Here is a 23,518-nt window from a genome sequence, read left to right on the forward strand (position 1 = left end):
GTGAAAAATTTAAGGGGGTCTGAATACTTTCCGTCCCCACTGTAGTCACAGTGCCCTCTCACATAACTGCCATGTGGGATACCATTTTAGAAGCTTCTAAGGGGCCAACACAGTTGAAGTTAAGTTCTTCAAAAACTCTAAGATCAAGTACTGAGATAGAGGAATCTCTCCTAAAGGGATGTGATCCATTCAGAAGTGGTTCCCCCCAACTAGGGTCATGCTAGAAAACGACGGAGTCTCATTCCAGCAAGTTCAAACTGGTGCTTAAACAAAGACTCTGAGCATCCATGTAGTCCCTACATGAAAAGTCATTTAATAAGGTAATAAGATGCCTATTGAGGTGAAAGGTTGGGATCAGTTGTCCAAGAATTTACTATCTTTGATACAATTGTACCTGCTAATTCCAGGTCTTTCTGAAGCTCTCCACAAGTGGTCCTTGGCTCTTGGACAACTCTTCTGATAATTATTTTCACTCCTGTCAGAAATCTTGTGAGGAGCACCTGGTCGTGGCCGGTTTATGGTGAAATGGTGTTCTTTCCACTTCCGGATTATGACTCCATCAGTGCTCAATGGAACATTCAGAAGTTTAGAAATCTTTCTGTGACCGATGCCATCAGTATGTTTTGCAAGAATAAGGTTGCAAAGGCTTTGAGAGAGCTCTTTGCTTTTACCCATCATGAGAGGTTTCTTGTGTGACACCTTGGTAATGAGACACCATTTTATAGGCCATCAGTTGAGATTGAACCAGCTGATATTAATTTGCACTGACAAGGGACTGGATTGCATTCTAATTACTGATAGATTTCAGCTGGTGTCTTGGCTTTTCATGCCTTTTTTGCACCTCCTTTTTCCCCATGTGTCATTCCATTTTATTACACATAACTTCATTTCTGAACTTATTTGTTTTGGTGTCTTTGTATGTATGGGTTGTTACCGACATGGTGAAAATTATATGTCAATATCACCTTTAGAAATATATTTACTTAGAAAAATGGTGATGTGTTCAATACTTATTTTACCTGCTGTATATATCATGGTTTACAGATGACCACTAGCAAAGCTACAAAAAAAAAAAAAAAAAAAACGATCAAAATATGGACTAGCAAGCAAGTAAAATACTTGTTAAATGGAACTTGAAAGTAATCGTTAAAAACTAAGAAGTCAAAAATACACCACAGTTACCATAAAAAGAACAACATGGAGAAGATGTAAAGTGGTTAATGAATACTGACTATTATAGGTAAAATACTGTATATGTCATAATGTAGATCAGACAGAGGACAAAGGGGGCGCCGTGGGTTGACATATCTTTTAATATTGTTTTAGACTATGTGTGTGGATTGTTTTAGACTGATTTGGGCTCAAGTTGCCTCAACGCCGCTTGGATAATCTTTTGCAAAGCTTGTCCCAGTTTTTCTGTTGTTAATGTTTTGCTTAATTGGGGCACGTGAATAAACACGGCTCTGCCATCTCCATGGTACAGAGAGACGTAGTACGCATATTCACAGAGGTATCTAAAAACAAAGATATAGTAATTAATACAATGATGTATAGGTTTGATACAAATGCAGTAAACGCACAAATCATTTATTACATAAATTAGTTTTTTTTTTATTTGTTCTTCCCTCCTTTTTGTTTTCAGTTGGAATAAGGTAATCCCAAGCGGAGTCAGGTCAGAGAGTCACATATGCCATCCTTAGCAAACATGAGGCTTAGTTCACAAAGCTTAACACAAGGATAAGGATCTTTATTTTAGCCACTTGACTGTAATTTTTTAATCTCTTTGGAGTCAACTGAAAATAACTGTCACTTTTTTTTTTTTTTTTTTTAAATAAGGCATATTAGCTTTGTGCTTTAATCATGTGCATTTTTACCCCCCCCCCCCCCCCACTATACAGTATATCATTTCTAATAATGTATATTTCTAATAAGGCAGATGTCGTGAAATATAAGGATATATAATGCACTAGTTTTAATTATTTTAATTAATCACAGATTATAGGGCCATCCTGTATACTTCTAGGGAAAGAAACAGTTGCATCTCATAAAATTTTAATATCCTCAAAAAGTTAATTTATTTTAGTATTCAATTCAAAAAGTGAAACTCATATTTATATAGATGCGTTACACACGGAGTAATCCATTTCAAGCATTTCTAGCAAAGGGAAGACACACTAAGGAGAAGTCCAATATGGACAGAAAAAAAAGGGAAAAGTCCCCCAGGGGGGGTTTTAGGCAGCTAAATGTAAGTAATGAGAGAGGTAGACGTTGGGTAAAGAATACAAATTCTTTAATGGAAGGTAAAATTAGTTAATGCATGAGTGTTAAAATATGAGCTTGAATGGGGATATGCCCATGCCAAATAGAGGAAATAGCAAACATAGGGGTTATACACAGCATATAATAATGACTATTGCATAACAGCCTCTGACGCGTTTCGACCCATGATGTTTGGGGTCTCTTCAGAGGGTGAGTTTGCTAAGGAAAAGAAGATTTATAATAACATATCAAATTTATTTAAAAACAAGATATAATATATGCAAAAATGTTTAGTAGCACGTTGCACAAACTTTACCACTGCATTTGGAGATACCTCTCAGTCAGAACCCACACACACACACCCACACCCACACCCGTCAGATCACTCTGCGCACCTCCACGCCACAGCGAGACACAGAGAAGAGGATAAGGATCCACTCAATGCGGCTTACAAGGAGTCACATGTAAAAGGTGCCCCCCCCACCACCAAAGCACCCCAGAGGGGGTGGGGCCAGAACCTACAGAAATCACCAGAGCATTAGCTCATGGACAGACCGATTTATCTATTTCCAGCATTTCTTCCCTTACATTTTTTTTATGCTTATGGCTTACAGCTAGTGAAAACCCAAAATTCAGTATCTCAGAGAATTAGAATATTACATAATACCAATAAAAAAATGATTTTTAACCACTTGCCTACCGGGCCAATTCTGACACTTCGCTCCTACAGAAATCATCAGTTTTTTTGCTAGAAAATTACTCGGAACCCCCAAACATTATGTATGTTTTTTTTTTTTAGCAGAGACCCTAGGGAATAAAATGGTGGGCGTTGCAACTTTTTATCTCGCACAGTACTTGTGCAGCAATTTTTCAATTTTTGGAAAAAGAAAAACACAGTTTCAAGCATTTAAAAAAAAAAAAAAAAAAAAACAGTAACGTTAGCCCAATTTTTTTGCATAATGTGAAAGATGATGTTACGACGAGTAAATAGATACCTAACATATCACGCTTTACAATTACGCACACTCGTGGAATAGCACAAAACTACGGTACTTAAAAATCACCATAGGTGACGCTTTAAACATTTGTACAGGTTACCTGTTTAGAGTTACAGAGGAGGTCTAGAATTATTCCTCTCGCTCTAACGTTCGCAGTGATACCTCACATGTATGGTTTGAACACTGTATATGTGTATATATATATATATATATATATATATATATATATATACCAGCGCGACCTACTTATGCGTTCGCTTCGCTTTATATTTTGACACTTTCTTTTTTTTTACATTTTTTTTTATTTGATCACTTTTATTCCTATTACAAGGAATGTAAACATCCCTTGTAATAGGAATAGGGTATGACAGGTCCTCTTTACAATAAGTCCCCACATCTCTCCCCTAGACTGAAAAGCCTGAAATTTAAGAAAAAAAAAAATGATCCTCTCTTCCCAGCCAGAGGGGGCGGCATTTTTTCAAATGCAGAGGCTGGGCGTGACGTCATAACATCGTGCCCTGCCTCTGAAAGAGAGAATTTGGGGACCATTTGGCCCGCCGGATATTTCTATGGTAACCTTTCGGGCCGGTCGATTCCTTCTGCGACTTGCGGATCACGCGGGCGAGCCGGGAGAAGCACCGGAGGGCGCCGCCTGTAAGAACGATCAAACGGCTGAACAGCCACTAAGATTGTTCTTACAGTGAAGTCATAACATCGTGCTCTTTATGGAGATGCTGATTTCATTTTCCGGCAGGACTTGGCACCTGCCCACACTGCCAAAAGTACCAATACCTGGTTTAATGATCATGGTATAATTTGTGCTTGATTGGCCAGCAAACTCGCCTGACCTAAACCCCATAGAGAATCTGTGGGGTATTGTCAAGAGGACGATGAGAGACACCAGACCCAACAATGCAGACGAGCTGAAGGCCGCTATCAAAGCATCCTGGGCTTCCATAACACCTCAGCAGTGCCACAGGCTGATCGCCTCCATGCCGCGCCGCATTGATACAGTAATTCATGCAAAAGTAGCCCTGACCAAGTACTGAGTGCATACTATACTGTACATGGACATACTTTTCAGTAAGCCAACATTTCTGTATTAAACATCCTTTTTTATTGGTGTTACATAATATTCAAATTTTCTGAGATACTGAATTTTGGGTTTTCACTAGCTGTAAGCCATAATCCTCAATCAAGAAAGAAATGCTTAAAATCTATCACTCTGTGTGTAACACATCTATATAACATATATGAGTTTGACTTTTTTAATTGAATTACTGAACTAAATTAACTTTTTGACGATATTCTAATTTTATGAGATGCACCTGTAGTAGTATCCTTATAGGGAAAGGCCTGAATAATGGTATGATACTCAATGCACCCATTTTGCATCACTCTAACACAGTGGAAATGATCACAGCTCGACATTAACCTCTTTGCGCTGGTGGTACACATATATGCAGCCTCTCGGCGGATGGGCCTTAACGTGGGGAGAGGCTGTATATATGCGGAGCAGAATGTATACAGAGCTGTGCCAAGAGAGTGCTACAAGACCTAGGATTTCCTGGGCTAATCTTGTAAAAAAAAAAAAAAAAATCTTAAATATTTTATGTTACAGAGGGTTGTTTTTAAAGATAATTTCCATCTTGGGAGAGCTATGAAAGGCATATTATTGCTTCAAAACTGTGTGTGTGTATATATGTATGTGTATATATATATATATATATATATATATATATATATATAAAATGTTAGGTCCATATATATTTGGACACAGGCACAATTTTTTTTTTTTTTTTTCAGGTGTAGCGGTCACTACCTAAAGGTAGGTGATCTAAAAGTGTTTTAGTGACAAAAATGCAGCTTCAGGCAACTTTAGCCAGGCCTGAGACTTCAGGCAGGCCTGGTTGTTTTGATCTGGGGAATGGGAGTGTCAGTGTCGTGGGGGGTGTGGCCAACTGTGCTCTGGCTCAAAGATGCCTACTCAATGCTTCCAGTGGAATTGTTCTGAAAGTGCACACTCTCATATTTAATTTGAGGGTATGTACATACAAATCAGGCGAAGGGTTTAGGGATTACAGCTCTTAAGAATAGCCATCCCCTTTTTTCAGGGGACCAAAAGTAATTGGATAATTGAAACAAAATCTGTTCCATGGCCAGGTGTGGGCTACACCTTTGTTATTTCTTCATCAGTTAAGCAGGTAAAAGGTCTGGAGTTGATTCTGAGTGTGGTATTTGCGTTTGGAATCTATTGCTGTGAACCTACATCATGCGGTCAAAGGAGCTGTCCATGCAAGTGAAACAGGCCATTGTAATGCCGTGTACACATGAGCCGAATGTCCAACAGAAAAAGTCCGATGGGAGCTTTTCATCGTATATTCCGATCGTGTGTATGCCCCATCGGACTTTTTACGTCAAAAATTCTGACGGAAATAATTCCTATTGGGAAAACCGCTGGTCTGTATGCTGTTCCGACGCTCAACTTCCAGCGGTGACCGATTCGTTCTCCGGCTCGCCGATCGCAGGGTACTGCCTGTAAGAATGATCAAGCGGCTGTCAGGACTGGGCTCAGCCCTTCCTTCTCTGAGCTGGCCGCTCAGCTGTCGGCTAATTGCCAGCTCCCATCTCTCCACAGTGACTCACCTGTTGATGATATCCTGCTCGTCAGTCCTGCCTACTTAAGCCGTCCAGTCCAGATGATTTCTGCCTTTGCCTTGGTCACATCTCTACAGATGCTCTCCTGTGTTCCTGTTAAAGACTTGCTTGGCTGACATTCCTTCTGGCTCTTGATCCTGATTGCTGTTCTACTACGCTCATCTCCGGCTCCCTGACGTTTTGGCTTGTCTGACTATCTGTTCCGGTTCCTCAACTCTGGCTATGTTTTGACAATGTTTACGCTGTCTACCCTTTTTTACTATTATTATTAAACAAATGTGATTTACCTGTACTTCTGTCTCAGTCTGATTCATGGTTTCTGACAGTGGCTGACCTGCAGCTATGATTGTTCTTACAGTGCACAGAATCGCAGGCTGAAAAAGATGATATCTGGATTATGCCTGTAGCTGCAGGCATCATTCAGATATCTCCACTCAAAGTCCAGGACGTCATATGACGGCCTACGGGCGGGAAGTGGTTAAACGAGCTTCAACATACTTTTTCTTCAGCATTGGAGTCTTGGAGCATGTTGAGCATGCATACAGGCCATGGCGGTTGAGTGCATTACTTATTGTTTTCTTTGAAACAATTGTACCTGCTAAATCCAGGTCTTTCTGAAGCTCTCCACAAGTGGTCCTTGCCTTTTAGACAACTCCTCTGATAATTCTTTTCACTCCTCTGTCAGAAATCTTGCAAAGAGTACCTGGTTGTGGCTGGTTTATTGTGAAATGATGATCTTTCAACTTCCCGATTATGGCCCCAACAGTGCTCACTGGAACATTCATAAGTTTAGAAATCTTTCTGTAACCAATGCCATCAGTATGTGTTGCAACAATAAAGTTGCAAAGGTCTTGAGGAAGCTCTTTGCTTCCATCCATCACAAGATGTTTCTTGTGTGACACCTTGGTAATGAGACACCCTTTTTTAGGCCATCAGTTGAGACTGAACCAGCTGATGTTAATTTGCACTGACAAAGGGGCATAATTGCTTTCTAATTACTGATAGATTTCAGTTGGGGTCTTGGCTTTATATGCCTTTTTTCACCTACTTTTTTCCCTGTGTCATTCCAATTTATTACACAAAACTACATTTCTGAACTTATTTGTTTTGGTGTCTTTGTATGTATGGATTGCATGGGTTGTTACCGCCATGTGGTGAAGATTTAATGTCAATAGCACCTTTAGAAATATATTTATCTAGAAAAATAGTGACTTGTTCAATACTTATTTTACCCGTTGGATACACACACACACACACACAAACATACATTTTAGATTTTAATACCTCCCAGCATCTCTGGAATAGATGACATCGACCCCTGGCCATGAAATGTTTTTGCAGACACTTTTCATGTTAATGGAAGACTCGATTCTTTCTGGTCCTTCCAGCAAACAGCAACCTTCCTGTGGGAAAGCACCGCTGAGGTCCCTATCCATGTATCCTTTGTTTCTTGCACATTGCTCCAGGACGATCGCTTTAGATGAGGCCATCATTCCAACATGCACAGACAGCTAGGGTGTTTTTGTCAAGTTTGCCAGCAAAGAATAACAGGAAATGCAGCAAAGTTAGAAGCAGATTACCTTTCAGTCTCTTTAATCATGAAATGTTTTCTTAGATTAGGACTTGGTTAAGACATTCAAACAATCCTTTAAATATATGAATAGGTGACAACTATTGCAAGTTTTTTTTTTTTTGTTTACCTTAAAGCGGTGTTCCGCCCAAAAAAAAAAATTAAAAAAAATGAAAAGCCAGCAGCTACACATACTGTACACATACTTCAGCTGCTGCCTTTTAACAATAGGACACTTACCTGTCCTGGAGTCCAGCGATGTCGACACCATAGCCGATGTTTCCATCAGCTGTCAGGTGCTGCTGCCACCATTACGGGTAAGGGTACCCGGCAGTGTAGCCTTACGGCTTCACGCCGGGAACCCTACTGTGCATGTGCGAGGCCCCGCTCCTCTCTCCTACTGGCCCAACGACAGGGAAGGAGGAGGGAGCCTCACAGTGATGTCATGGGCCGCGGCCGGACTCCCGGAAGTGGGAATAGGATACCTGTCAAAAAGAGAGATCCTGTCCCCCTCCCCCCCGAAAGGTGCCAATTGTAGCACCTGAGGGGGAGAGGAGACAAACGAACGGAAGTTCCACTTTTGGGTAGAACTCCACTTTAATGCATGGGAAATGTTAAACAAGAGCAGTGGAATAGATTAACTCTAACTTTGAAGCTTGATTCAAAAACTGTTCCCCTCTGTTGCTCTAAGCCTAGGTTCACACTATTGCAGGTGGTTGTTGGTGCAGGAATCGCACCTGTTCCCGCACCCAAAACATGTCACTCTTTAAAAACGCGTGGGGCTGCCATTCATTCTTAATAGCACCCTCACGCATTATAAAAACCCAGCATATATATGGGTGAAGGAACCGCTGGGAAATCGCATGGTGCAAAAGTCGCTTTTTAAAAATGGTGCAGGAAACTTTTTCCTGCGTTAAACGCAGGCACAGCAGCCCACTCAAATGAATGAGCTGTCGTTCCTGCGCAAATGCGGCTCGCAGAGCCGCAATAGTATGAACCAGGCTCTAAAGTGGTTGTAAAGGCAGAATGTTTTTTATCTTAATGCATTCTATGCATTAAGATAAAAAGCCTTCTGTGTGCAGCAGCCCCCCTCAGCTCCCCTAACACTTACCTGAGCCCCATCTCTGTCCAGCGATGTCCACGAGTGTCTCAGCCATCCGAGATTCTCCCTCCTGATTGGCTGAGACACAGCAGCGGCACCATTGGCTGCCGCTGCTGTCAATGAAAGTCAGCTAGCCAGTCAGGGGAGAGAGGCGGCGGGGGCCGGGTCAGGGCTCCGTATCTGAATGGACACAGGGGAGCTGTGACTGGGCTTGGGTGCCCCCATAGCAAGCTGCTTGCTGTGGGGGCACTCCACTGGAGGGAGGGGCCAGGAGCACAGAAGTAGGACCCGAGAAGAGGAGGATCTGGGCTGCACTTAGGGTTGCCAACTGTCTGGGATTCACCCGGACAGTCCAGTTTTTGAATCATGTGTTCGGTCGTCAAGAATCGTTATTGCGATCTTTACTAAAGTGTTTCACAATTCTTTCTATGCAAAGAACTCTCTCTGCTCTTCTGAAGCCACAGCCGTCAAAAGAAAGGAAGAGAAAAACTGGGCAGTCTGCCAAGGATCAAAACATTCTTTATCAGTTGAACTAAGTATAAACATTGTAACAATTTGTCAATGTGATCAGACTGTGTGTGTAAGTGAAAAAAGTTTAACCACTTAAACACTAAACCTTTTTCTGACATTTGTTGGTTTCAAGTTAAAATCATTTTTTTTTTTTTTTGCTAGAAAATTACTTAGAACCCCCAAACATTATATATATATATATTTTTAGTAGACACCCTAGAGCAGTGAAGGTGAACCTTGGCACTCCAGATGTTTTGGAACTACATTTCCCATGATGCTCAACTACACTGCAGCGTGCATGAGCATCATAGGAATTGTAGTTCCCAAACATCTGGGGTGCCAAGGTTTGCCATCGCTGCCCTAGAGAATAAAATGGTGGTTGTTGCAATATTTTATGTCACACTGTATTTGCGCAGCGGTTTTTCAAATGCAATGAATTAAAAAAATTTAAAAAACTAACCAGTAAAGTTAGCCCATTTTTTTTGTATAATGTGAAAGATTTTACGTCGCGGGAATCGTGATCTTTTTATTCTAAGCAAAAAAACCGTGATTCTCATTTTGTCCAGAATCGTGCAGCTCTAGTTTCAGGCCACATAGAACCCGGACACATTTATTAGACAGGAATGTGGCTCGGAACAGGGCCTGACAGGAGGGTGAGGGGGCACCATGTGTGCCACATTACTATTCTCTTTGGAGTGCCCAAAGGTGTCCCAGGTCTGTTCCAAATCTATAGTGTATACTAAAAAAAAAAAAAAAAAAAGAATACTGTGCGCCTCTAAAGTGTTTGACTTAAAGGAAAAAGTGGCAAGCCTCCTAGTCCTTGATTTCAGGGAAAGAGGTCCATAATAAGGAAGGACGTTACCTGATTAGGAAACCAATCTTGTAAGAGAGAGCCACTGATGTGAAAACCCATATAAATGGATAGAGGGTAAAAAAAAAAATAAAGGGTAATAGCCCTGAATCTTCCTAAAGGAGGGAGTAGGGTGATCAACACCCTACAACAGTGATGGCGAACCTTGGCACTCCAGGTGTTTTGGAACTACATTTCCCATGATGCTCAACTACACTGCAGAGTGCATGAGCATCATGGGAAATGTAGTGCCAAAACATCAGGGGTGCCAAGGTTCGCCATCACTGCCCTACAACAACACCCGCATAAAAAGGTAGGCAGGGATGAGGATACACCATAACCTATATTGGTGCATAAGAACATCTAGATCAGAAGAATGAGTAGGATTTCTTCCACCCAACATCCAGGTACTTCTTTGTTGTGAAAGCCCCACTGCAAACCTGCATAACCAGTTACCAAATATATGCTTCTAGGGATCATTCAACCTAGTCTAGGTGATCAGGTCCCATGAAGGCCTCTGAACTTCCACTATCCCACTATTCTCCCTTGGGGGGAATCTGCAGCAAAGTTAACCTGGACATTGATGGCTCTTCATTCAGGCAGCAGGCTAAAAAACATCAAAACAAAACAAAAAAAAAAACATTCCCCCCTCCACACAAACAAAATGGACAGAGGAAACCCACCTCCAATGGGACCCTGTACTCGGACAGAGGGACCCAGGAGAATAAGACCTTCAGAATGACACACTCAGCACTGTCCTGGGTAAAGGGTAGGTCTCCTGATCTGTTGCAGGGGAAGTTTCCAAAACTTTTCTGAAGAAAAAGGTCCTGCAGCAGATTATGTCCAATGAAACACAGGTCAGATGACCAACCAAACAGAAGAAGGCTCGACCAAAACGATACATACATTTGGGAAGTCCTTCTAGGATGGGGGAAGGAAACATTCGCTCCCTGGAATAATATCTGATACTTCTTGGTCCAAAAAGACCAGGTTGGAGTCTTGCCCAGATTCCAGACTACTTAACTCAGAGGGAGAGGCCACAAAGGACCGACAGACCTCATGAAAAGAAAAGAGGGAAACAAGCTAAATAGGAATTTCTCAATAATCACACAAACTCTAAAAAAGGTAAACAGAGTGTAACTTTTTAAGGAGGGCTTGAGCCAAACCACTCTACCTGAACGCAACTAGCACTAGATAGTTAGAAAATCCTATCTAGACAAGGTTTGGGGATTATCGGACTCTTGGCATTGCTCAAACTGCGAAAGTCCAAGAGGCACCACAGTAGGGATGCCTGGAAAAGCATTAGGGTATACATAAAAGCCAGAGCTTTGAATAGGATTGGGGAGATCTATTGTTTCTGGTGAGGAATCTATTTTTACTGGGAGGATTTTATGTTTCTAGGGGGTCAGTTGGTGTTGGCAGGGATCTACTGTTGAGAGAGGAGCCCATTGTTGCCAGCTGCTGGAGGATCTATTGATGCTGGCTGCTGAGAGATCTACAGTATTGTTTCTGGCGCAGGTTTTTTGTTGCTTGGCAGGTCGGTTGTTGGGGGGTATTTTGCTGCAGGGGGATCTATTGTTGCTGGTTGGGGATCCTGTGTTGCTAGGAGTCAACTGTTGCTGAGAGGGATCTATTGTTGCTGGCTGCAGAAGAGTCTATTGATGCTGTCTGCTGGAAGATCTACAGTATTTTTTTACTGTCATGGATCTATTGTTGCTGAGGGATCTATTATTGTTAGAGAGTATTTTGTTGCTGGGGGGGGGGGGGATCCATTGTTTCTGGCTGCAGAGGATCGTGCTTGGAGGTGGGCAGTGGACAGAGACTAGGGGTGACTCAGAATGGGGGAGTACCTGTACCTATTCTCTGAGGAGAAAAAGCTTTGTGTGTACATAATAAATTATCCACTAGGTGTATGTGAGCATTTCCTCCACCACTACCTGCCTCCAGGATGATCAGCTTCTCTAGCAGCTTTTGCGACTTCTCTACTGGGCCTGGTCCAGCCTTGGGCCTGTGTGGATCCACTCTCCTCTCTTTCTCTCACGTCCGGACTCCAATCTTCCCCTCTCGTTCCCAGGCTTTTCCTTTTTTAAATGCTCCCTCCCTTTTGCCAGTTCTCATGGGTGGTGAAGTTCAGCTTCAGCTATTCTGGACAAAATTACAGCATACAAGTGCCAGAGTCCCCAGCATTTCTGTAGTAGTGTATTAACTAAGATGTGGGACACTGCCATCTTGTGGCAGAAAAACAGTTCTGCATAACAGTAACATTGCACAGTGTTACATTAGTAAAAACATGGGGAAAGGTTTGTAGTACAGAGGGGTACTGAATATTTTCATTTATTTTTTCATTTATTTTGCCCAGAGATACAGTTTAAATAATTTTACCCTCTGGTACTTGGTACATCTAAACAAAATCACTTGATTCATTAACCACTTAACGCAGATTTACTGCTACAGGGCGACCGTTCTGTGCAGAATCGCGTGTGTATATATATATATATATATATATAGGGGGTATCGCAGCAAAAGCCGATCAGTGGGTGCCGGCCAATGGATGCCCGCCGATCGGCGAGGCGAGAGGCTGGACATAGATCTGCTGTCCAACAATGCAGAACTCCATCCTAACAGCGGGATGTGATGGATTTTGTTTCCCTGCAAAGCAGGGAATAAAATCCAGCACATCCCTTAGTGAAAGCAGCACACATAATACACACAAACACTGGCTAGGAACACATTTAATCCTTTGATCGCCCTAGATGTTTAACCCCTTCCCAGCCAGTGTCATTAGTACAGTGACAGTTTTTTTTTAGCACTGATCACTGATCACTGTATTAGTGTCATTTGTTCCCACAAAGTGTTAGTTAGTGTGAGATTGTCTGCTGCAATATCGCAGTCCTGCTAGGAGTCACTGATCGCTGCCATTACTAGTATAAAAATAAATAAAAATTCCAGTATATATACACCATAGTTTGTAGACGCTATAACTTTTGAGCAAACTAAAGATGCCCCGAAATTTTGGCGGCCGAAACACATTGGACGAAAATTGTGTTTTTGGGGTTTTGCCGATAGATGAAACGGTGCCGATAGTGGAGCTGAAAACGGCTGTGATTTTACTGTACTTATGGTGTGTTTTTCATTTTTATGTGACTCAAAAACCACATTAAAACATAACATGGGTGCGTTATTGATGCGTTCTTGCTGCATTTTCAATGCCTTTTTTTTTTTAACTGACCAAAAATGCAGCAAGCAAGATTTTTAACACCTCAACGGAAGAGCAACGGACCAGTGTGATGACATAAATAAAATTTAAAAGGGATGCATTTTTCTTGAGCTTTTCTTGCGCTAGAGGTGCTGATAATGGCCAACAATAAATTCATAATAATTTAAATTCATGATATTAATTAAAAAGTCGAATATAATACAATTATGTATAAAAAAAAAAATGATATATATTTTTTTAAACTGTCATTTTTGGTTTTGGCAAAGTGCATCCTGAATTTTTGGTTTCGGTAGCAAAATTTCCATTCGGAAACCAATCAATATACTCTTTTTACCAAAAATATGCAGCAGAATACATATTGGCCTAAATTGATGAAGAAATTCGATTTTTTTAAATGTTTTTGATTGGCTATGTGTTTTATAGCAGAAATGAAAAAGTATTGTTTTTTTTTTTCAAAATTCTCAGTCTTTTTTTGTTTATATTGCAAAACATAAAAAAATGCAGAGGTGATTAAATATTACCAAAAGGAGCTCTATTTGTGGGGAAAAAAAAAGACACAAATTTTATTTGGGTACAGCGTTGCATGACCGCACAATTGTCAGTAATGCCGCGTACACACGATCGGAATTTCCGACAACAAATGTTCGATGTGAGCTTGTTGTCGGAAATTCCGACCGTGTGTGGGCTCCATTGGACATTTTTTGTCGGAATTTCCGACAACAAAAATTTGGGAGCTGGTTCTCAAATTTTCCGACAACAAAATCCATTGTCGGAAATTCCGATCGTGTGTACACAAAGTTCCACGCATGCTCGGAATCGAGCAGAAGAAACCCCACTTAATTTTTCTCGGCTCGTCGTACGTGTTGTCGGAAATTCCGACCGTGTGTAGGCTCCATTGGACATTTTCCATCGGAATTTCCGTCACACAAAATTTGAGATCTGGATCTCAAATTTTCTGTCCACAAAATCGGTTGTCGTAAATTCCGATCGTGCGTACACAATTCCGACACACAAAGTTCCACGCATGCTCGGAATCAAGCAGAAGAGCCGCACTGGTTATTGAACTTAAAGTGGTGTTCCGGCCGAAATTATACTTTTTAAATAAAAATACCCCTATAATACACAAGCTTAATGTATTCTAGTAAAGTTAGTCTGTAAACTAAGGTCTGTTTTGTTAGTTTATAGCAGTAGTTTGTTATTTTATAAACTTACAGCAGGCCGTGGCCATCTTAAGTGTGGGCATCTGAAGCCAGACTGTATTTCTTCCTGGATCTCATGCAGATCTCGCACATGCTCAGTGCAGCACAAGCAGCGTAATAGGTTTCAGGTCAGGTTTCCATAGCAACGGCAGTGTCAGAGGAAGTTGCCGCCCCTTCCCAGAAGGCATTGCAAACAGGAAATGATGCGATGGGCCACGGCCAGGGAGGAGGAAGTGGAAAAATGAATACAGCAGATATACAGTAGGTGCTGAGAAAAAAAATAAAAAAATATCCAATTCGTTTACAGTGCACAGTTTAGTGAGGGATGCTGAAGAGTTGTAAAAGTGGGTGGAACTCCACTTTAATTTTTCTCGGCTCGTCGTACGTGTTGTACGTCACCGCGTTCTTGACGTTCGGAATCTCCGACAAGATTTGTGTGACCGTGTGTATGCAAGACAAGTTTGAGCCAATATCCGTCGGAAATAAATCCAGGATTTTGTTGTTGGAATGTCCGATCGCGTGTACGCGATATTACAGTGACACAGTGGCGTCTCGCAAAGAATGGCCTGGTTAGGAAGGGGGTAAATCTTCTGGGGGTCAAGTGGTTAAAAAAGGAAAGCAATTATTATCACAATGACATCACAATTCCAAGTCAGATCTGTTGTGTTCTATCAAACCTGGGCTGAGGTCCCTTGCCTGTCCCTGGAATCAGACGGCCACATTACACTTGAGTACTTCTCAAAAAAAGCCTTCAGACTGGAATGACTTCAGTGGCATAAAATGCCCTCAGTCATGAAGGGATTAAAACATTACTTACAAGGATTACACATACTGACGATTACTGCATATATTTAACTGTTAAATGAAATGCACAAACTTATCAGCAGAATGGGAAGTGGCAATATAACATACACAACTGGAGAATGGTTGTTATCCCAAAGAAAATAAAGCTTGACCCCCCCAACAATGGACGTTCTCAGTTAGGATATTCAAGAGACAATGCTTGACTGGAGCATGCAGCTTCAGATACATTTCACACATAGGTTGGACTTGATGGACTTGTGTCTTTTTTCAACTTCGCCTACTATACTATGTATGTATGTATTTGTATAGGAATATACAGATACTGTCCATGGATTGCAATTCATGTCATTTGTCAGTAATGCATAGCTCCCAACTGTCCCTGATTTCGAGGGACTGTCCCTGATTTGGAGCAATGTCCCTCATTACTCCTCATTTGTCCCTCATTTTGGTCTGATCCTTATAGATGTATATAAAATGCACTTTTTATCTATCAAAGTGTTTCCCAGTGCTAAACCTTTCATCTGATTTCTAAATTGCTGTATTTGTAAATTCCAAAAGCCAATATAAAGGAATAGTAGTGATAAAAAAAGCACTTATGGGTATATGAATAATTTTTTTCGTATAATTGCCCTTTAAGGGGGCGTGACAAGGGGTGTGTCCTATGACTGCATACTTTTGCCGATAGGTGTCCCTCATTCCCGTCTGAAAAAGTTGGGAGGTATGGGGATGTATGTACAGTAATACCTTGGATTGCGAGCATAATTTGTTCCGGAGACATGCTTGTAATTCCAAAGCACTTGTATATCAAAGCGAGTTTCTCCATAATGGAAACTCAAATGATGCGTTCCACAACCATTTATTCATAAGTCCTTTAGTTTATAGTCCATATAAAAAGATTATAGCAATGTGATAGATTGTGTGACCATAAAATGTCCGTCCACAAATGGAAGCCTCCACAAGGGGATTAGAAGCAAAATCCAGCAGGAGCTCCAGAGTATAAAAGAGAAGAGAGGCGCCTCTAAGTGTAGTAATATGGTTACATTTAATGTAAGTACAACATTTAGCAACTCACATAATTGATGATTAAATGAGGCACATCTAAGTATGCAGGCATCCGGGGTGAAGCTGTCCACATAGACCGTCCTCCTCACCGCCGGCTCTCACCGCTGTCAGTCTGCAATCGTGACCGGGAAGGCGACCCTACAGAAGAGCGATCGGAAAGCGAGACTTGAACCGCTCGTGGAGCGCAGCGTGGAAGGGACGACGTTGATGAGGAGGATGGTCTATGTGAACAGCTTTATCCCGGATGCCTGCATACTTAGATCAGACCTGGCCCTACCACGGGACCCAGTGGGCCCATGGACCCAGGCGGCATTTTAAGAGGGGCGGCAGCCGGCAGTGACAAGTTGTACCCGTACCTTAGTAGCCACCCGGCCGTACCCTACCTGTCAGGTGAAGGTCGAATCAGTCAGAAGGAGCAGCTAATCAGCTGTGCGCTGCACTGGTTGCTAGAGTCGCCTGCCGCCCGGCGTCTAACTACCAGTGATATCAGAGCCTGTGGCCGCCCCAGTATTCACGGTGCTCAGCCTCTGCGCCGAGTAAATTAGCTCCGCCTCCATCCACCCACCTCTTTCATCTTCTTCAGCGTGGATCAGAGTCTGAAAAGAGCTGCAGGTGCCGGAGTGTGAGCTGTCCGCAGTCCTCCTGCACAGCACCTGCCGCTGCCTGAGGTGTTACAGCCTGCCTGTCACTGTGTCCATGTTCTGGGGGCTCAGCATTGACCCTCACCCTGGGCACTCTGCCACCAGTGAGTTCCCCATAGCAGCATTGTCTGCAGGAGTCCGAATCCGAGTACTGTAACTACACTGTCAGTGTCACCCATCACAAGTTGTATGAGACACGAGAGCCTGAGAGGGATTTGCCTTGCCCAGCCCTGATTAACCACTTCAGCCCCGGAAGATTTGCCCCCTTAACCACTAGCCAACCAGCCGCCGCAGTTATACTGCGGCAGGTTGGCTCGGCTGGGCAAATCACCGTAGCTGTACGTCGCTCCTTTAAGACGTGACAGCAGGCGCGCGATGACCGCCGGGCACCCGCGATCGCACGTAACAGAGCGAGAACCGGGATCTGTGTGTGGAAACACACAAATCCCTGTTCTCTCAGGGGAGAGGAGACAGATTGTGTGTTCATATTAAGTATGAACACCGATCTCTCTCCTCCCCTAGTCAGTCCCATCCCCCTACAATTAGAACACACCTAGGGAACACAGTTAACCCCTTGATCGCCCCCTAGTGTTAACCCCTTCCCTGCCAATGACATTTACACAGTAATCAGTAGCTATTTTTAGCTCTGATCATTGTATAAATGTGAATGGTCCCAAAATAGTGTCAAAAGTGTCCGATCTGACAGCCGCAATATCGCAGTCCCGATGAAAATTGCAGATCGCCGCCATTACTAGTAAAAAAAAAAAAAAATTAATGATAAAAATGACATAAATCTATCCCCTATTTTGTAGACGCTATAACTTTTGCGCAAACCAACCGATAAACGCTTATTGCAAATTTTTTTACCAAACATATGTAGAAGAATACATGTCGGCCTAAACTGAGGACATTTTTTTTTTTTTAATTTGGGATATTTATTATAGCAAAACTACAAAATATTTTTTTTTTTTTTTCAAAATTGACGCTCTTTTTTTTTTTGTTTATAGCACAAAAAATAAAAACAGCAGAGGTGATCAAATACCACCAAAAGAAAGCTCTATTTGTGGGGAAAAAAAGGACGTAAATTTTGTTTAGGTATAACGTCGCACGACCGCGCAATTGTCAGTTAAAGCGACGCAGTGCAAAATTGCAAAAAATGGCCTGGTCAGGAAATGGGCAAATCCTTCCGGGGGCTGAAGTGGGGTTAATGACTAGGCCGTTTTTTGCGATACGGCACTGCGTTTTTTTAACTGACAATTGTGCGGTCGTGCGACGTTGCACCCACACAAAATTGACATCCTTTTTTCCCCACAAATAGAGCTTTTAGTGGTATTTGATCACCTCTGCGGTTTTTATTTTTTGTGCTATAAACAAAAAAGAGCGACAATTTTGAAAAAAAAATAATATTTTTTACTTTTTTCTATAATAAATATCCCCCCCCAAAAAAAAAAATTCTTTATCTGTTTAGGCTTATATGTATTCTGCTACATATTTTTAGTTAAAAAAACTGCAATGAGCGTATATTGATTGGTTTGCGCAAAAGTTATAGCGTCTACAAAATAGGGAATAGATTTATGGCATTTTTAATCTGATTTTCTGCTAAATTTAATTGTAGTTATGATGATATAAAATAATGAATGTGGGGGGCTTTTTTTTGGGGGGGGCAGAATTTCATTCTTAGGCCAGCCCTGATTTAGATGTGCCTCTTTTAATCTTCAACCATGTGAGTTGCTAAATGTTGTACCTTTATTAAAGGTAACCATATTGCTACACTTGGAGGCGCCTCTCTTCTCTTTTATACTCTGTTGTGACGTGACGCTACTCTTATATCAAGACATCGCTTGTATATCAAGTCAAAATGTATTTTAAAATTTAGCTTGTCTTGCAAAACGCTCCCAAACCAAGGTTTTACTGTAATGTGATATGTAATGTAGTATTGAACCTTGGACGCCTATGAACAATCCTCTATGCTCTCTCCTTGGTTTTGTCCACCATGGTGTCCGGCGGCTGCCTGTGAAGCCTCCAGTGCTCTGTGAGTGACAACAGAGAATACACCTCTCTGCCTGTGTGGGGATTGGACGCTGGCAAAGAAGGTCCTGTGACAACCCCCATATAACCCCTCCCACTCCCAGGTAACCTCAGTTTTTTTTTTTTACTAGTGTCCTTAGGTGATGGACCTCTTCTCTCTGCTCAGAGAAACTTACCTTTCTCTCTATGGATGATTATTCCAAGCTGACTCTTCTGATAAAACCTCAGCTGCACCATAGCCACTGTGGCTTTTTATGCAGTTTTCTGATTGGTTGACTCCTTGGCAAAAACCTTGATGGACCATATCCACACCCCACCAAAGGGAAGACTTGGTGCCAGCCTGCAGTGTTGCTGACATGCACTGGATTCTGCTGTGTGGGTGCCCACCTTGCCACTTATTTCAACACCTGAAGAAGCCACGGGGTGCTTTACATGTCCAGGGCTGTGGTTTGCCTGTCTCTGAAGACCCCAGCCCATCATGGAAGGTGCAGCCAGCAAGGAGTTAACCCCTGTTAATTCCAGTAGCATAGATGGTAAAGGTAGAAACTCTCTAAACATTCAGAACCCAGGATGCCCTTGTGTTAATAATCCCTTAAGGGGTGTAGGGAAGCTGCGGGCCGATTACCAGTACCTACGGCAGGGACCAGATAACTGTAGATGTACATGTACAAATACCAATTTGGTAAAAAGTTTGACCTGTATTTGTACATAAAACATACATATGTAGAATATTTATATATACATTCACCGGCCATTTTATTAGGTACACCTTGCTGGGTTGGACCCCCTTTTGCCTTCAGAACTGTCTTCTTCATGGCATAGATACAACAAGGTGTTGGAAACATTCCTCAGAGATTTTTCTCCATAGTGACATGATAGCATCACGCAGTTGCTGCAGATTTGTCGGCTTCACATCCATGATGCCAATCTCCCGTTCCACCACATCTCAAAGGTGCTCTATTGGATGAGATCTGGTGAGTGTGGAGACCATTGGAGGACAGGGACCTCATTGTCCAGTGGTGAGATGATTGGAGCTTTGTGACATGGTACATTATCCTGCTGGAAGGAGCCATCAGAAGATGAGGACACTGTAGTCATAAAGGGATGGACATGGTCAGCAACAATACTCAGGTGGGCCATGGGGTTTAAATGATGCTCAATTGGTGGTAAGGAGCCTAAAGTATGCCAAGAAAATATCCCCCACACCAGTATACCCCCACCACCACCAGCCTGAACTGTTGATACAAGACAGGATGGATCCATGCTTTCATGTTTACGCCACATTCTGACCCTACCAATTTTGGTGATCCTGTGCGAATTGTAGACTCCGTTTCCTGTTCTTAGCTGACAGGAGTGGCACCCGGTGTGGTCTTCTGCTTCTGTAGCCCATCTGCTGCAAGGTTTGATGTTTTTTGTGCTCAGAGATGGTATTCTGCATACCTTGGATGTAACAAGAGGTTATTTGAGTTACTGCTGTTCTATCATCTCGAACCAGTCTGCCTATTCTCCTCTGACCTCTGACATCAACAAGGCATTTTAAACCACACAACCGCCACTCACTGGATATTTTCTCTTTTTACCACCATTCTCTGTAAACCCGAGAGATGGTTGTGTGTGTGAAAATCCCAGTAGATTAGCAGTTTTTGAAATACTCAGACCAGCCCATCTGGAACCAACAACCATGGTGTGTTCAAAGTCACTTAAATCCTCTTTCTTCCCCCATTCTGATGCTCGGTTTGAACTTCAGCAAGTCATCTTCACCATGTCTAAATGCCTAAATGCATTGAGTTGCTGCCATGTGATTGGCTGATTAGCAATTTGTGTTACCAAGCAATTGAACAGCTGTACCTAATAAAGTGGCCGGTGAGTGTAAGCCTGAGCGTTCAGTGTCTGTGTGAGGTTGCCTGACGGCCCTTATTGTGCCAACAAAGACTTGGCGCTTCTGGAACCAGGAGCCATGTCATCTAGTTTCTTAACGACCTACTGCACCTTTTTGCCAACATCATCTCCTGTCTCCTCTACACTAGAGCACTCAGGTGATTGGAATAGCGATACCTCAATTTCTGCTGCCTTCAGGTGATTGACACATAGGCATTCCCCTTCCTCCATTACTTATGTGGAGTTTGTGAGCATGGCAGGTCATAAGTAAATGGAAAATTGGTCAGATGGACTTACTAGCTAGTTCAGGTTTACCTTCTAGTCCCATTGGGAGTGTGAGTTCTATGTTCAGGGTCCTAGCAGCTTGCTTGCACTGCAGGGAGATGAAAAAAATTTTGCTCGGGGCGTGGCTATGAGCATTGTGATTTATCAACCAGCACCTGGTTTACACCTAGTTCTTTTCATTGGTTTCTGGATGGACAGCACTGCCTCTGTTATTGAAACCCTCCCACTGTGAGCTGCAGTGTTTGGGAGGGGAGTGTGTGAAACACGAAAGGACAATTTGGCTCAAGGAAGAAAAAGGACATGTTTTTATTTACTTTGCGCCGCTTGTGCATCACAGGCGGCTTCCAACACAGCTCATCTCCTAAAAAGAGACCAAGGGGGGACACTTAGGTGGCCACGAACCTTATTAAAAATAGTGCACTCCTAATAAATGCATAGCTCCCACCTGTCTCTGATTTCGAGGGACTGTCCCTGATTCGGGCACAAAGTCCCTCTTTCCTCCTTATTTGTCCCTCATTTTGGTCTGATCTATATAGTTGTACAGTGGGGATGGAAAGTATTCAGACCCCCCTTAATTTTTCACTCTTTGTTATATTGCAGCCAGTTCATTTTTTCCTCATTAATGTACACACAGCACCCCATATTGACGGAAAACACAGAATTGTTGACATTTTTGCAGATTTATTAAAAAAGAAACTGAAATATCACATGGTCCTAAGTATTCAGACCCTTTGCTCAGTATTTAGTAGAAGCCCCTTTTGATCTAATACAGCCATGAGTCTTTTTGGGAAAGATGCAACAAGTTTTTCACACCTGGATTTGGGGATCCTCTGCCATTCCTCCTTGCAGATCCTCTCCAGTTCTGTCAGGTTGGATGGTAAACGTTGGTGGACGGCCATTTTTAGGTCTCTCCAGAGATGCTCAATTGGGTTTAAGTCAGGGCTCTGGCTGGGCCATTCAAGAACAGTCACGGAGTTGTTGTAAAGCCACTCCTTCGTTATTTTAGCTATTTGCTATCTCCTTTGCTATTTTAGCGTCATTGTCTTGTTGGAAGGTAAACCTTCGGCCCAGGCTGAGGTCCTGAGCACTCTGGAGAAGGTTTTCGTCCAGGATATCCCTGTACTTGGCCGCATTCATCTTTCCCTCAATTGCAATCAGTCGTCCTGTCCCTGCAGCTGAAAAACACCCCCACAGCATGATGCTGCCACCACCATGCTTCACTGTTGGGACTGTATTGGACAGGTGATGAGCAGTGCCTGGTTTTCTCCACACATACCGCTTAGAATTAAGACCAAAAAGTTCTATCTTGGTCTCATCAGAACAGAGATTCTTATTTCTCACCATCTTGGAGTCCTTCACTGTGCTCTTAGGAACCTTAAGTGCAGCAGAAATTTTTTGTAACCTTGGCCAGATCTGTGCCTTGCCACAATTCTGTCTCTGAGCTCTTCAGGCAGTTCCCTTGACCTCATGATTCTCATTTGCTCTGACATGCACTGTGAGCTGTAAGGTCTTATATAGACAGGCGTGTGGCTTTCCTAATCAAGTCCAATCAGTATAACCAAACACAGCTGGACTCAAATGAAGGTGTAGAACCATCTCAAGGATGATCAGAAGAAATGGACAGCACCTGAGTTAAATATATGAGTGTCACAGCAAAGGGTCTAAATACTTAGGACCATGTGATATTTCAGTTTTTCTTTTTTAATAAATCTGCAAACATGTCAACAATTCTGTGTTTTTCTGTCAATATGGGGTGCTGTGTGTACATTAATGAGGAAAAAAATTAACTTAAATGATTTTAGCAAATGGCTGCAATATAACAAAGAGTGAAAAATTTAAGGGGGTCTGAAATCTTTCCATCCCTACTGTATATAAAATGCACTTTTTAATCTTTCAAAAAGTGTTTACCAGTGCTAAACTTTTCATTCAATTTTCAAATTACTGCATTTGTAAATTTCTAAATCCAATATACAGGAAGAGTAGTGGTAAAAAAGCACTTGTGGGTATAACTAATCAAGGGGGAGTGACAGGGGGTGTGCCCTATGCCTACACACTTTTGCCAATAGGTGTCATTTGTTCCCATCTCAAAAAGTTGGGAGGTATGTAAATGGGTACCAGCAGGCTACTTGGGCACCCACCAATCTCACTGCAGGGTCTGTCCATAAGAAGATCAGGATCCAATCTTCACCCATCACAGTGGGAAATGCCTCTGAGGACCTTCAGGGACTAGATCCTTCTTCTTGGGGTCCGCTGCCCTGGATCTGTAAAGCACTCTCCCGGAAAAACCTTGGTCGTTTATTAGTGCACAGGGTTTCAAATGCGCAGGGTCCAACGCTGCATGGTTACATTACAGGCTGTCCCCGTGTCCAGACTTCTATCACAGTAGGGTCCAGGTACCATCAATTTAAGTGCAATAGCCAAAGGAACAGATTTGGATAATACCAAACTCTTGATCCC

General features: G+C 42.4%; 1 protein-coding gene across 2 annotated transcripts in view; it reads right to left on the bottom strand.

The window, feature by feature from the left end:
• Nucleotides 1-1,278: 1,278 nt before the first annotated feature.
• Nucleotides 1,279-23,518, bottom strand: part of PGPEP1L (pyroglutamyl-peptidase I like) — a 55,357-nt gene continuing 33,117 nt past the window's right edge. For both annotated transcript variants that reach the window (XM_073618396.1, XM_073618395.1), the window contains exons 5-6: nt 7,200-7,426; nt 1,279-1,514 (exon numbers count right to left, since the gene is read on the bottom strand). In XM_073618396.1, coding sequence (XP_073474497.1) covers nt 1,346-1,514; nt 7,200-7,426 — 396 coding nt within the window. In that variant the 3' untranslated portion in view covers nt 1,279-1,345. The remainder of the gene's footprint in view (nt 1,515-7,199; nt 7,427-23,518) is intronic.

Source organism: Aquarana catesbeiana, linkage group LG03 (genome assembly GCF_042186555.1).
Source record: "Aquarana catesbeiana isolate 2022-GZ linkage group LG03, ASM4218655v1, whole genome shotgun sequence".
NCBI classification, from domain to species: Eukaryota; Metazoa; Chordata; class Amphibia; order Anura; family Ranidae; genus Aquarana; species Aquarana catesbeiana.